The 14,308-nt window shown below is 51.7% G+C and overlaps 7 protein-coding genes across 7 annotated transcripts; 3 read left to right on the forward strand and 4 right to left on the reverse strand.

The window, feature by feature from the left end:
- Positions 1-262: 262 nt before the first annotated feature.
- On the forward strand, positions 263-520 carry COCVIDRAFT_106067 (hypothetical protein; the record flags this gene model as incomplete). The annotated part of the gene is made up of 1 exon (XM_014698537.1): positions 263-520. The coding sequence occupies one exon, from the start codon at positions 263-265 to the stop codon at positions 518-520; it is 258 nt and encodes an 85-aa protein (XP_014554023.1).
- A 945-nt stretch (positions 521-1,465) lies between these two features.
- COCVIDRAFT_106139 (hypothetical protein) lies at positions 1,466-3,362 on the reverse strand (the record flags this gene model as incomplete). The annotated part of the gene is made up of 7 exons (XM_014698538.1): positions 1,466-1,504; positions 1,570-2,494; positions 2,547-2,707; positions 2,759-2,978; positions 3,028-3,090; positions 3,138-3,231; positions 3,284-3,362. The coding sequence occupies 7 exons, from the start codon at positions 3,360-3,362 to the stop codon at positions 1,466-1,468; spliced, it is 1,581 nt and encodes a 526-aa protein (XP_014554024.1).
- A 1,435-nt stretch (positions 3,363-4,797) lies between these two features.
- Positions 4,798-5,888, forward strand: COCVIDRAFT_106168 (hypothetical protein; the record flags this gene model as incomplete). The annotated part of the gene is made up of 2 exons (XM_014698539.1): positions 4,798-5,030; positions 5,090-5,888. The coding sequence occupies 2 exons, from the start codon at positions 4,798-4,800 to the stop codon at positions 5,886-5,888; spliced, it is 1,032 nt and encodes a 343-aa protein (XP_014554025.1).
- A 212-nt stretch (positions 5,889-6,100) lies between these two features.
- On the reverse strand, positions 6,101-7,333 carry COCVIDRAFT_18201 (hypothetical protein; the record flags this gene model as incomplete). Its single annotated transcript, XM_014698493.1, has 1 exon — positions 6,101-7,333. The coding sequence occupies one exon, from the start codon at positions 7,331-7,333 to the stop codon at positions 6,101-6,103; it is 1,233 nt and encodes a 410-aa protein (XP_014553979.1).
- Positions 7,334-8,427: 1,094 nt separating this feature from the next.
- COCVIDRAFT_106152 (hypothetical protein) lies at positions 8,428-10,291 on the reverse strand (the record flags this gene model as incomplete). Its single annotated transcript, XM_014698540.1, has 5 exons — positions 8,428-9,551; positions 9,604-9,888; positions 9,941-10,027; positions 10,156-10,200; positions 10,261-10,291. The coding sequence occupies 5 exons, from the start codon at positions 10,289-10,291 to the stop codon at positions 8,428-8,430; spliced, it is 1,572 nt and encodes a 523-aa protein (XP_014554026.1).
- A 453-nt stretch (positions 10,292-10,744) lies between these two features.
- On the forward strand, positions 10,745-11,745 carry COCVIDRAFT_40050 (hypothetical protein; the record flags this gene model as incomplete). The annotated part of the gene is made up of 2 exons (XM_014698541.1): positions 10,745-10,826; positions 11,093-11,745. 2 exons carry the CDS (start codon positions 10,745-10,747, stop codon positions 11,743-11,745), a joined length of 735 nt encoding a protein of 244 aa, XP_014554027.1.
- A 173-nt stretch (positions 11,746-11,918) lies between these two features.
- COCVIDRAFT_40051 (hypothetical protein) lies at positions 11,919-14,011 on the reverse strand (the record flags this gene model as incomplete). Its single annotated transcript, XM_014698542.1, has 2 exons — positions 11,919-12,436; positions 12,496-14,011. 2 exons carry the CDS (start codon positions 14,009-14,011, stop codon positions 11,919-11,921), a joined length of 2,034 nt encoding a protein of 677 aa, XP_014554028.1.
- Positions 14,012-14,308: the final 297 nt, after the last annotated feature.

The following is a 14,308-nucleotide window of genomic DNA, read 5'->3' on the forward strand; positions in this document are numbered from 1 at the left end:
TTTATCCTCTCTCTCCCTGCAACCCACTACGTACGACTCACACTCAAATAACATCATCGAGTGCCCAAAGGCCCGAATAGCGGAATCCACTACCCTCCATCAATCAACCACCATCAACGTCACCCTTTTCTCGAAAATACCTCTACCACACCCAAGCACACTCACATATTAAACGCGCATTCATCTACTACTCCAACGATACCAACCTCAATCTTTTGTATCCCACACAAGGCCTAGACCGCCACTCTCTCAACCACACATCATGCCTCCGATCAGCCAGTTCCCCCCCGCCCGCGTCTTCCTCAAGACCGCGACTTCATCCACACCCACACCCTCTCCCATCTCAATCACAACCAGCGTCAACTCAGCCGCCCGCAAGTCGTCTCTGACTTCGCCCATCAGCCCACGCTACACCATCTCCATGTCGCCCCACCAACAACAGTCCATGTCGCAAATGTTCTCCTCCCAAAGACAAGTCATGCCGAGACCAGGCGACGCCATCCGGAGAGTCACAAACTGAAGAATCCCTCTCTTTCTTCATTTGCTTTTTTGATCTCCTGTACTTGAAGCGAGAAACATTTTTATGACATATCCCACCCCTCCTCCTTTCTCGCGGCGCGGACGCTGGTCGTTTTGTGTGTGTGCGGTTGCCAACGTCATTTTATCAGTGCGAATAGAACTTGGACGTTTTGGCGAGCAAAAAAAGGAATTCCCCTCAAAAAAAGAAGGGGAGAGACGACCACTTGGAGGGGTACAAAAGGCGCTAGGAGTATTTCGGTTCTTTTTCATTGGGTTTACTTCTTTTATTCGACATTGCGATGTTCGGAAATGGGCGAGACCTATGGGTTCTCTCGTTGCAAAGGGTGGGTACTATGATCTGGAATGATCTGGTCTGGATGGACCCCCACCCCGCCCACTCTCTCTCTGAGAATGCACATCTGGAGATGCCAGATATGACTTTAGAGTACTACCCTCAAGGGTATACAAATTAAGAAATGTAAAACTTTCTAAAAAATTGGAAACTTTTAGTCGTGTGAATGTGATCTAGCCAAGAGTCCCCTCGTGTCGTTGTCCTATTTGTGTTGTTTTGTATGCGGCGGCTAGGCTTCTCGAAGCTGGGCTCACGGACCACGATTTAGATGAGTAAGGTTATGTACTACTTCTTAGTTTAAAAGTACTTCTTGGGTATTCTTGGAGATGCTATTAGCCTACATGAGGTTGATGAACGAGTTGCAACATGTAGATTACTGGTACTTCTTCTATCCTGCAATACTGGGCTCCCATGAGAAGTTCCTCGCAACACGGCAAACACCACAGCATAAAGCAAAACCATCGATTGTACGAAAAGAAACCGTGCATATATGAACCATGTGTACGTAAGCGCATGAATATACCACATTCCATCCGTGTCTTGTGTATAGCCTCCCACACCGCACTTCCACTTCGCATCCACGTCATCTCGCCTCTAACCGGAGATTTTCTTTCCAAAAGAACTTCTAGCAATCTATTCCACACTGTCAGCGAAAACCCTATACCCACCAACACACAAAAACAAAAGAATAAACTTACCAAACTCCTAAACCTCTTTCCATACACATACGCCGGAATCGTAAGCATGCAAATACCCAAATTGATAAGCGTAATACCATCAAACACCGCCCTCGGCCCCACCTTGGCCATGATACCATTTGCATACGTCGTCGCGATGAACGTGAACACAGCCTTTGTAAAGTTAATAGTGACAAACGCCTGGTTAGCATCGCGGGGGTGGCAATCAATGACGTAAGTCAGACTTGCCGTCGAAGCAAACGGCACAGACAACGAGTGAATCGACATGAAGACAAGGGGCCACACCATCGGCAAGCCTCGCGACACACTGATTCCAAAGCCCAGGAAACCGACTGTTGCAAAGATGGTGGCGGGGATCATGAGCGTGAGGCGGAACTCGGGCTCGAAGACGCCTTTGTTGCGGCGTGCCATGAACTTTGCAATTGCATCGGCGGTCCAGCCGGAGAGCGGCGAGCCGATGAGAGAAACGGCGAGGAGAGGAAGATTGGTTAGGCCGACTTGGGCGGGGCTCAGCAAGTAAGGGGGTGCGGAGAAGACGCCGACGGAGAGGACGGAGATGGTCAGGAGCCAGGTAAAGTACGATCCGTACACGATGGTGCTGAACAGCACGGCAGGGTAAGCAATCAGGGGCACAGGCTTCCATGCGTTCTTCCAGAAAGATTCAGGCGATATGCGACCGCGAAAGATGGCGAGTTGGCTTTTATATGCATGCTTGGGCTCATCGCGTTCAGCCATGGATTCAGCAATGGAATCGTCGTCTTTTCCACCAAACCCGGGCTTCCCAGGCGTGGGGCGTGGACCGTAGTATGTAGTTTCTACAATCAAAAAGTATATGCCGAGGAGAATGGGTATGAAGATGAGCGCTGAGATACCAAAGGTGGCTTCAAAGGAGACGTTTTCAATGATTGCGCCGGCGATGACTTGACTGGATGATTATCAGCCGGGTACACAGGTTCGGAATTGCAAGAGAAACGTACCCAAGCAGCACTCCAGCAGACAACATGCAACCCCATACTGCAATACGTGTGCCTCGCTGATGGACAAAGTACATGTCTGATACCGTTGACGTGACAAGCGTCTCGAGAGGAGCCGACGCGATACCCTGTATGACACGCATGACGGCGAGGGAAACAAATGACTATCCTGAAGTAAGTCGATGACCGAACGACTACTTTGCATTCCAACATACCTTGGCAAAGAATCCCCAAACGTTAGTAGCGAGGAGAACCACTGTCGAAATAACGAAGAATGGACGCTTGCCCCAGATATTTGCTCCAGCAGCGGTAAAGAACGTCGTGAAGCCGATCCAGAAAGCGAGAAATCCGATGATGAGACTCGAAACCATGTCAATACTGACGTTGTACTTCTTTGCGAGAAGAGGGAGACCGGGTGTCACCATTGGTCCGAGGCTATGCTGGTATCAGTATGTGAAGAACAGATCATGATTGAAGAACTTACGCTGTTGTCACGCCGGAGCTGAAAGCAAGAAGAACCATGATGCACTCCTTTCTTATTGGCGACCTGGACTCGTCAATGGAGGTCGAAATACAAGCACAAACAAGGCTTACCAGTTCAATGGATCGTTTGGACTGTCTGATGGCTGTGGTTGCAAGATAATGTCCCCATCGCGCTTCAAGTAGCTCGAGTCGACTTTCGAATCGACTAGCACGCAGTCAGCATTGTCTACTTCAGAAACGCAACTTGTCAAGCTCACCAGATGAGCCAGAGTCATTGATGGTCGACGTCCCAGGGGGAGCCGCCATATGAGGGTCATCAAGAACACCGAAACCCATATTGACTATCTGCTAACAACAATAGTTACCTCGTAGCGAAATAGAAGAAGAAGAAATGCTGCCAGCAGCTTGTCAAAAAGAAAAAAGACGACTTGCGTCTAAGAAAATAGAAATAAAAGATACACAACGAACGAGACAAGCACCATGAACAACGAGACCAGCTCTACTATTCCATCTGGGCCCTCCCGCCTTATCACCTCAGGCCATCCCCACGCACGCACACACACATACAGCACCAAAACGGTCAGGGCAGAACCTAGAGTCCACGAAACTAGGCTGAAGCACCCCAAGGGACGATCTCTCGTCAATCATGATCGTCCTTTAGCGATAATCGCTAGAAAGTCAACTGCCGGTGACATGGGCTTTGTTGGGGAGCCACCAGGGATTAGCCGTCTCCAACGCACTTTGTGTTTCAGTACGTCAGAACATTCTGCGGGAAAGCAGCCTAGATGGCCACACGGTTTAAGCCACGGTACGCGTAGGCTTGTCCTGCAAAACATCACTTCGGCAGTTGCTTTGTAACGGTGAGGCATCCAATGGGGTTGTGAGCGTTGGATGCCAAAGCTTCCAGGTATCGAATGCGATTGTCGTTGCAAGTTGATGCAACGTTCCACCCCTGCTTTAAGCCGCATCCTAGGGCAGCGGCTAGAAAAACTTGGCTCCAATATATCCCTATGGAATTCGATCCTGCATATTTTTGCAAATCTCTGGGGTAAATAAGTACTGCAGGATTGCGGGTAGCGCCAAAGGGTTCATGTTGATCTGGATTGGGGGTGGCGTGTTAGTGGAGCAACTTTCTTGATGCGAAACACATGGCAGATCTTGTATCTGCGAAAGGTGTTCCAGAAGACCATGGGCCAAACCCGGGGAGTCAAGCATCAAAAGGCATTCGTAATCATCACGGAGCTATTTCTGTGTCTTTAAACTAGTTGCCAAGATACAGAATACGGGGAGATAAAAGATGTCCAAGAATTGATCATCGGCAATACTTGTGTCATTGCCAGTAGTACTTATGCGCACAGAGGCATTGGTAAGAAACCGCGTGACTATGGTACGAAGTACTTCTCCAGCGGTCTCAAACGGCATTGAGACACGAATTGAGAAAAAATGTGGGTGCAGAAGACGGCTATTTGTACAATCGAAAGTGCATCAAGACTATGTACGTTGAGAGTCCGCGGACGCACGACTGTCACGTCTGCCAAATGCGGAATGGCTCCCGACGTCATGGCCATCGTGGGGGAGCGAGAACATACCCCGCTACAAGTCGCATCGCCTTTTCAATTGGAAGAAAAGAATGCCATCATCGACCACAAATTGCCATTTAGCCGCAGTACAGTCGTAGAAAGACGACTTTATAGACTGAACTGAGGCTTCCAATTCATCTCAAACTGCTTTCTCATATCACCCTCGTCAGACTTGATAAACACAATCAAAAATGGCAATTGGAATCGCACTCATCGGCAGTGGCATCTTCGCCAAAGAAGAACACCTCCCAGCCATCCAAGATGCCCCCGTCTTGAGTCTAAAAGCAGTCTACTCGCGCTCCCTCAAATCAGCCCAATCCCTCTCCGAAAAGCTTTCAGGCATAGATCTATACAGCGACGACCAAGACGGAAAGAAATTTGACGACTTGCTAAAACGAGACGACATCAAAGGCGTAGTAATCGCGTGAGTACAACATATCCCAATTGTAACCTACCAATTCTAACGTACGAGAAAACAAAAAGTCTACCCATCCCCGCCCAACCAGACTACATCAAAAAAGCCCTGGCAGCCGGAAAACACGTCTTCGCCGAGAAACCCATAGCCAAGGACCTCAGCACCGCCTCCTCCCTCCTCGCCTGGACTTCCAATTCCGCCAACACATCCGCCACCTACACCGTAGCCGAGAACTTCCGCTTCATCGACTCGTACATCTGGGCCTCGCAGCAACTCGCCTCTCTCGGCCGAGTGCTTAGTTTCCGCGTTCGCGTCATGTTCCCTGTCCCCGTCGGCAGCAAGTACTACGAGACGGAGTGGCGCAAGAAGCCCGAGCACCAAGGCGGCTTCGTACTAGACGGTGGTATCCATTTTGTAGCTGCTACCCGCTTGCTGTTGCAAGGTGCCGGACAGAAGGTTAAGCGGGTTAGTGCCTTTACGGCGCAATTGCAGGAGCATCTTCCGCCTCTGGATACGCTGAATGCGGTTTTACAGCTTGAGAATGGCAGTTCGGGCACTCTGTCTATTTCTGTAGGGACGACGGATAAAGGGTCCGAGTATGTGGTTGCGTGTGAGAAGGGTGTGGTGACGGTTTCGCGGGGCAAGGTTGTGGTTAAGAGACAGGGGGAGGAAGAGGAGCAGACCAAGGAGTTTCCGGATGAGGGGAATGGCGTGAAGCAGGAGATTAAGGCTTGGGCGAAGAGTTTGGAGGAGGGGAAGCGGAATGAGATGCAGAGTCCCGAGGAGGCTTTGAAGGATTTGGAGATTTTGGAGAGTTGCTTGAAGAGTGGGGAGCAGAGCGGTACACCAATTGATGTGAAGCAGTAAAGTTGATGTGTGATAGGAAAAACGCAGTGTCAGAGCATACTTCCTTGTAAATAGTCTGTCATCAAATATATATGCCAACTCCATTTTTTCGGTTTACTAATAATCAAGTATATTTCCCAGGAAGCTGTTTTCTTTTTGACATGTAATTCTAACATACCGTGTATATTTTTAAACACCCCAGTATTAGCCCATCAACATCATACATACCCACCTCAACTCATAAGCCCATGGACCTGCTCCCCACTCAACGTAGCCCTCGCAGCAGGCCTCTTCCCCGCCATCTTCTTCGACGTCGGCACACTCGTCCTCCTCGCACCACCACCACCACCGCCACCACCATTCCCCCGCGCTATCTGCGCCTCAACCGCAGCCTCATGCTCAATCTTACTCACCGCCCTCGTAATAGCCATACTATACCCGCCAATCCAATCGCTCCAGCTCTGCTTCCCCCCACGATTATCCACCGCAACTTCGAGATTCGAACTCATGCTGCGCTGGGGCCGCGTCTTGGACGCTGGCACTCTTGTCGTTGTTGATGCTGAAGATGGAGATTGGGCTTCTTGCGTTGCGCGAGCGGCAGCGGCGGCAGCACGACGTTGTTCGAGGAATGAACGAGCGACGTTTTGGGCGGCTGAGACGCCGGATTTGATTGTTTGGACGTCTTCGAGGTTGACTGAGGCGGGGATCGGGATGCGGTAGCTGCCGCTGAGAGTGACTTGTCGCTCTGTGCCTCCGTTGCTGGCGCGTCGGGGGATTTCCTCGACGTACTCGGTCTCGTCGGATTTGGCACGCCGGGTTCTGGGGCGGTAGTGCTCGAGGTCTTGACGGGCGACTTCGAGTTCGCCTTCTAGACGGACGAGTTCTTCGTCTGCGTCTTCTTCATCGTCGACGACTTCTTGGACTCTTGCATTGTTGATGCTTGCGTCACTTGTGTTCGTGTTGGTGCGAGTGAGTTGAACAGTAGTAGTTGAAGCCTTTCGTCCTTTGCCTCTTCGCCGGGGTGAGCGGCCTGAGCGGGCGTCTGAAATCGCACCTGTCTTGTACAACTCCTCGACCTTTGCTTCCAGCTCCCTGACTCGTGCCTTCAGGGCTTCAAGCTCGGAGGAAGAAGGGCTCCCTTTCGATATGTTGGTGCGAGTCGGGGACGGTGGGGTGCTAATAGGGGTTGAGGTGGGACTTTTGTTGAGTTTCCTGGGCTTTCTTCTCGGGGTCTTTGCTTCGGCTACAGCTGTATCAACTGAGGGTCGAACTGCTGCTGGTGCAGTTTTCTTTGCTGGTGAAGTCGATGCTCTCGCTACTTTCCCTTTTGGCAAAACGACACCTCCCGCGGAGCCAGCCCTTCCTTGTTCAGCCTGACTGGGCGGAGTGCCTTTCCGGGACCTCGCCTGCTTTGCGGGTGTTGCTGGCTTTGCACTTGGCCCTGGCGATGCGGACTTGGAACCCATGATGCCGCTTGTCGTCTCTATCTTTCTGACACAGTACTAGTGTACATCCACACAAATAGACTTTCAACTCAGGGTTCAAACACAAGACAAGCAGGGGTCCTTGATGTCGTCGAGTTGGAAACACTACTCAAATGTACATGTTCTTGATGCAAAGGGGCCGTGTGATGAATTGCAGTTGTGGGGAATGTCAGGAAATGGAGTTGGTGATTCGGTTGCTATTAAAGCAGGATGTCGGAGTTGGAACACAGACTCAGCGCATCTGACGTATGGTGGCGGACAGACCAGGATCATGCATGATTGAACCCTGTCGGATAGCGGCGATCATCGTGCCTTAGTGCTACGACTCAACGTTATCTGCAAACCACCTCACTAAACCATTACAATTACATCTGTATACATTAGTGGGGCGTACCATTCTTTGGTATGGGGTTTATCTGTGTCCAATTGCTTACCATGACCGTCACGATAGTATGCAGACCTAAGGCAGAGTGCACGCAATGTTTCCAGACCTGAATACAAGCAAGCTCAAAATGATGTGTCTGAGTGGAGTGGATGATCCTTTCATAATCTAGTCGCAGCTAAATACATGTTTACACACTCTTCTCATGTCATACCGAACAAAAAGGTCCATCATAGGAAACCGACTAGTGAGCATGGCTCATCCATACCAACAGCCGAACCGCATGCAAGGGGAATATTGGGGAAAATATGGCATGTCCTGTGTTCTACCGGATCCGCAGGGTCCAAGAGGAAAGACCAATACTTTTGTAGACGAGAAGCGTCAAGGAGATAACCTCGTTATCGGGTGTAAAGGAAAGAAAGCTCATAATACGTCCCAGCGGTTGAGCAGCCACGGGGCGCCTTGCAAATCGCGCTTGGATGAACAAGGCCGTCGAAGCATAAGGCAAAAGACCATGTAGTGCACGGATGCAACAATACGAAGGACCGCCCAACAAATCATAGCTGCGATAGACAGCACAGGCCTAGAAAGCAAAGGACTCCACCACGCCGTTTCAAATGCGCTGCGATCATCCGGATATAATATCAGGGCCAGACGGAATGCCGGGCCAGCCTTAGACAGTGGATACGCCTACCTAAGACGCAATTGCGCGAGCTGGCGCGCCTCCACCGCGGCGGTTGTTCTTGACATTCTTAGTCGGTTTGGTGACGGTGCTCCAGCCATCCTCATCCATGGTCTCGGTGGTGGTAGCCGGCGTAGCAGGGGTGTTGGACTGTCTCCTCCATGAACCTGCCTCAGACTTTGGTGGGTCACGGACAACCTCTTGTGGCTTGACAGCCTTGTCTTGAACAATCTCGCCCTGGGCGTCCTCGTCTTGACCGGCCGAGCTACCCTCATCAACACGCTGGAGAATCTCGAAGTTGGCCTTGGGCTTTTCCTCTGTGCTGTTCTCGTCCTTCCTGGTAGGGGTAGGCTGTGCTGAATCTTTGGGTGCGGCCTTCTCGGCAGCTTCCTTTGCCTTGCGCTCTTCCTTGGCCTTCTCATCGGCCTCCTTCTTCTGACGGAGGGCCAGTTGCCTCTTCTCTTCAACCTCCCTTTCGCGCGCAGCAGTGTCAATGGGACGGGCAGCACCGAAGGGGTTGGGCTTGTCTGAAGGAGTGGAGGATTCGGGGCCTGGCTGGGCCTCGGAGACTGTTCGCTTAGCCAGGTTCAGGCGGGGTCTGCCTGCAGGAGCAGCAGGCGCAGGTGCTGGCGAAGATGGTGTGCTGACATCGGGTGTCGATGTAGGCGATTTGACTGGCGCATCAGGGCGCATACGGGACCGCCACTGGTTGTCGGCCTCTGCAGCAGTAGGCTGCCTCTCAACATGCGGTCTCTCCTGGAACTCACGACGGGGTCCGCGTGAGCCCTCGGTGCCTTGACCTTCACCCCAAGCTGGGGACTGTCTGCGTCCCTCACGGGGTGTTCCTTCGAAGCCTCGCGTGCGGCCGCTCTCACTGGGAGAAGGTGCAGCAGCTGGCGAGAGAGGGCCGCGGCGCTCCCAGTTGCCAAAATCACGAGACTTACCGTCACTCTCGAATGGAGGTGGGCGGCGACGTTCGCTGCGTTCGCCACCAGCATCTGATCCTGCGTCGAAGCCACGGTCGCGACCCGCGCCGAAACCACCACGTCCTGAGTTGCTGCGCTGGCCTGGAAGGTCGGGGAGTGGTCCCTTGCGAGTCCAGTCAGAGATATCGCGGGCCTCTGGGCGGTCCTTGGCTATTATGATGTCAGTAAGTTTTCCAGATGGTAGAATGGGTGTGCAGCGTACGAGGCTCAGCAACGCTGACGCGAATATTTCTGCCCTGGAATGATGTGCCAGAGAGATCAAGAGCCTTCTTCAGTCCATCTACACTGCCGAACTCAACATATCCAAAGCCCTTTGGCTTTCGGTCCAGCTTGTCCTCAACAATGCGTACGTTGGTGACTTCACAGTCGGCGAAGAAGTCAGTTACGTCACCCTCGGTGGCGTCGAAGGAGAGGTTGCCCAAGTGAGCGGTGTACGGGGGCTTGGATGGGAGAGGAAGAGCCTCGCGAGTTGCGAATCCGCGGTCAGCTGCAAGAGTTGTTAGCGCATGCAGGACAAAGTCTTGCAGACGTTTACCCACCGAAGCTACCACCGCGGTCACCACCGAAGCCACCTCCAGATCCGAATGTGGGCCTGTCACCTCCATATCCGGAGCGGCCACCAGCACCTACGGCAACGTCAGCATGCGGAATGAGGCATATTTGCGCCGCGAGTGTCGGCGGGGTATATTTTACCAGTGCCTGCAAAAAAGTTAGTACTCGAGGTTACTGCAGAGTGCGACATGGCGAAACTCACCTGGCATTGGCGCATCCTCCATCTCGTCAGCCCATGATCCCAGCGCTGCGTTCAGTCAGTCCTCTGTGGCGCCTGGGGCGGGTCGGTGAAGGGGGAGGGGCGTACTCTGATCTCCCAGGAAGTCTCCCAGGGACATCTTCTGCTGTTCCTTCTTCTTGGGCGCTGCAAAAAACCACCGTTAGCCATTTGCGTCTCTTTTGTCGTCGCAGTACAAAGCGGGGCAAAAAAAGCCGGCTCGCGAGCGACGGCCGCACTTTGCGCAGCCCAAGGCAACTCACCCATGATTGCGGGTTAGCAGACTACGCGCGTAAGGGTTTTTTCCGCGCGCTGTCTGGTTCGAGTGCTAAGAGCGTCTTCTACTCTGGGTCGGGGTTGTTCTTCTGGCTGCGGGGGTGTGTCCGTAGTTTCGTGTGTGGGGTGAGTTCTTCTTTCCCGAACGGAAATCTTAAGCTGTGCGTCCGTTGGGCCTCGCTTATGTCATCCCCAAAATCCATTTCACATCCATGCAACTGCGCAAGCCGCTTCTAGATCCCTACTGTCTCGTCTTGCCCTGCATCGCCTCCTTGTGTGTCGCATCCATGCGAGAGTGATGACCAGCAAACATGACCCAGCCCAGGTCACACAGCCTCTCGAGGTTGCCAGACAGGCCGCCTTGGTCGGTGGAGCCTCAGGTACGTATTTGCTCGACTCATTTCTTGACGTAATCTCGTCTGTTGTACGCTTGCGACTTTGCCATCGTGGCTGTCCCATCAGACATCGAGACACAAACTACCCCTTGGGATTTTCGCCTTGCCATTTCCCTTACTCTATGCATATACATTATCCCCGGATCGGGACAATGACACAAATATCATGTTTTGCTTTTCTTTCCTACCATTCAACTTAATTCCAGCCCAACTCTATTTAGGGAAATGCGCACACAACTAATCTAGTACAGCAATTCCCGGTACGGTAATCGGTGCTTTATACGGCACAGTCCGCACCCAGACACCCGTCTTGTTTTCCATCGCATCAGGAGCCCAGTGGTTCGCCCTTGGATCAACGTTCTGGGGTTTCCGTACCTCACTCCTCAACCAGAGTGGTCTCCTGAACTGGTGGAACCTTACTCGAGGTACCCCCATCTACCCTCGTGATGACCTGAATCCATCTCCCTCGGAAAAAGTCCGCGCCTCTACCATTGCCGGAGGATCAACCGGCTTCACTCTTGGTTTCTTGTTTCGAGGTCCCCGAAACGTTATCCCCGGAACCATAGTATTCAGTTTAGTAGGCTGGCTAGGACAGAACGGGTACAACTACCTGGATGCGAGAAACTCTGGGCAACTTCAGGAACTGGCCGAATTAAAAGCTAAGGGTGAAGAAAGGCCAAAGGAGACGCTAATGGACAAAATCGCAAAGAGCTGGTGGAGTCCAATGCAAGTCTTGAGCGATGAGGACTACGAGAAGATGATGCAAGAGAAGCTGTTGAGAGTTGAAGCCGACATTGCTATGATTGACGATAAGATTGCGGCGCTGAGAAAACAGGCGGTTGAGAGGGAGGTGCAACAGCATCAGATCAAGCATGTACATGAGCAGGACAAGATTTCCAAGTGAAGTACTTATCCCGCTCTGGGTCTTTGAATATCTGATTTAGAATTCATATTGTAAGATACTTTGATTTGGAAAATTGGAAAACAGTACTTTTACCACGACATCCACAGACGAAGCCCCTTATCTGACTACGGATACACATATTCATGCAGTTCCCATCTCTCCTCTGCTTGCTTTCATTTCTCAGTACCAACCTCATTAACCGACGGTACCGCTTCTCCTTCAACAGCTTCTGGCGCCGGATCCTGGGGCGCACCTTCTTTCTTCTCTCCTACCGCAACTCTCTGCGTCTCTTTTGGTGTACTGTCTTGCACCTTTGCCACGCCACCATCACCACCTGCATACTTTGCATTCTTCCCCTCCCCCGTTCCCTGTCCACGCACCTCCCCAGCCCTCGATCCATACATAGCCCACCCCAGCATCCCTCCCATCCTAACCTTCGGCTTCTTTTTCTTCCATTTTGCAACCGTCGTAATCTTCCTTTTCCCGCCCGCAAGCCACACCAGCGTTGGCTGCAGATTGTCTTGGTCGCGGAGCGCAGATGGGGAACCCCCACCGCCTCTGAGACAGGGTACGATAGCTGGAGGTGTAGACGAAGGGTAGGGAGAATTGATAGGAGAGTCCTGACCGCGAGGTTGAGTCGGGGAAGGAAGGGGGAGGCGCAAGGAATACAGGGCATGTTGCAGAGAAGAGGCTGTGGCTGTGTGTATGTGGCTGTGAAATTGGCTGTTTGGGATGCAGGCACGGCATTACCGTTGCTGGAAGAGCTTCCTGTCGTACAGGATGTGGTAGGTGCGCGAGAAAGGTTCTTTGGAAGGCGCGCAATACCCTGTGCTCTGCGCATTGTTCGGGCTATGTGGGTTGGGTCTGGGATTCGAACTGGTGAGTCTTCAGTGTCGCTGCTAGAGTCGGAGTCGGGTCGGTGGCATGTGAGTAGTAGCTGTTTGAATAACAGGCCGTATCCAAGACGTACTTGATGAGTTCCAGCGCCGCCTCTAAGTCTTGGGACGTTTTCACCGTCAAAACCGGGTTTGTGCATGGATCGTTCATTCTTGCGAGAATTTTTATGAGTCGAACTTGTAGGAATAGTGCGGTGGATTTCATTCCGACTACATGGCCTCGAGGTGCCTGTTCGTGGTGCTTGCAGTGCTAAAGATCTTTGTGCATACACGTCACTGTCATACAGCTGCTCATCAATACTTCTTTGCTGCTGCGCTTGCGACCGTTTGGGAACGACATGCCCACCTACTACCAGCGTATGCTCTACGATAGTATTGCTACGCCTACTCTGTTCTGGTAACAGCCTATGAACATCGCTTACTAGCGTCGGACTGGGACTGCTTCCGTAGAAAACAGTCTCGAAGAAATCTGTATACCGATTTCGTTCCTTCTGCCGGTTCACAGTGAATGCAAACTCTGCCAGAGGACTTGATACTCCAGCATCTATAGCGGCAAGGTGGTCCTTTACTTCTCTCTTGTGAACATACGGGTATGCCTTGGAGTCGGGTAAGCCATGTAGATAATGCAGTTTGGGGCTAGTGGTTCTCACGTCGTTGCCCTTGGGAGCGCTTCCGGCAGAGGAGATTAAATTGTGTTCTGGTGGTCGGAATGCCGGGTGATCAGAGGGCGGGTTGAGGATATTGCTTATAGCTCCCGGGCGCTGTACTGGAAGTGCTGCTCTTCTGGGTGGGTTACCGATCCTCTTTGCTGCAATCTCAGGAGACACGATGCGTGGGCCTTCATCAGATGAGGTGCTAGGTCTGAGAGAGAAATTTGAATTGGAATGCCTTATGTTTTTGTTATCTTCAGGTGTCAATTTCTGTCGGAAACCCATTTTGATATGCGAAAAGGGGCTCTTGGACCGACAGTCATGACAGGGCTCGCTGGAATTGGGTCTGGATGATCGCATGCCGCAAAAGGTACACCGAGAACGCTCAATGATTGAGAAAGAGTGGTACTTGGTCCTATCATACGGACATGGCTGCTCATATTCACCCCGGGAAGACTGGTGTAGCTCTGGAGTCGGGCCTTGTTTTTCTGTAGCTTGAGCAATATTGATACCTTGGTGTACAAATGGTCGAATTGGTGCAGGTGCCGTTATCGGTCGTGGAGCTGGATCTTGCTTTGGAGTTGTCTTCCGCAATTGCAAGACTGACATGAAAGTGTCTAAACCCGAAGAAATGCGTCTTCTCAAAGTAGCAGGTCGCTGAGGGACAGGATGCTGTAATGTAGGCGAGGTAGGCCGACTGGTAGGCTTAGGATTTATCATATCCAGTTGTATCGTTGGTTGGGTAAGTCAACGCTGAGAATATGTGAACAAGTATGACATCAAGTACAGTCAGGACGCTCTTTTTGAAATGTAACTCGTTTCCAAACCTTTGTCGACAAATATCAGTGAAATATAAATATTTGGAATTGAGCCCTATAGACATCTTGTTAACAACCGCCGGCCGGTTGTGAATTCCGATGACACGCATGACGTGTAGAGTGACGAAGCGATTGACGAACGATGCGTGAAGAACGGCCGTGACAAGTACGAATGAAAAGAAACGCTAGTAGTACAACA

The sequence above is a fragment of the Bipolaris victoriae genome (genome assembly GCF_000527765.1).
Source record: "Bipolaris victoriae FI3 unplaced genomic scaffold scaffold_76, whole genome shotgun sequence".
Lineage (NCBI taxonomy): Eukaryota > Fungi > Ascomycota > Dothideomycetes > Pleosporales > Pleosporaceae > Bipolaris > Bipolaris victoriae.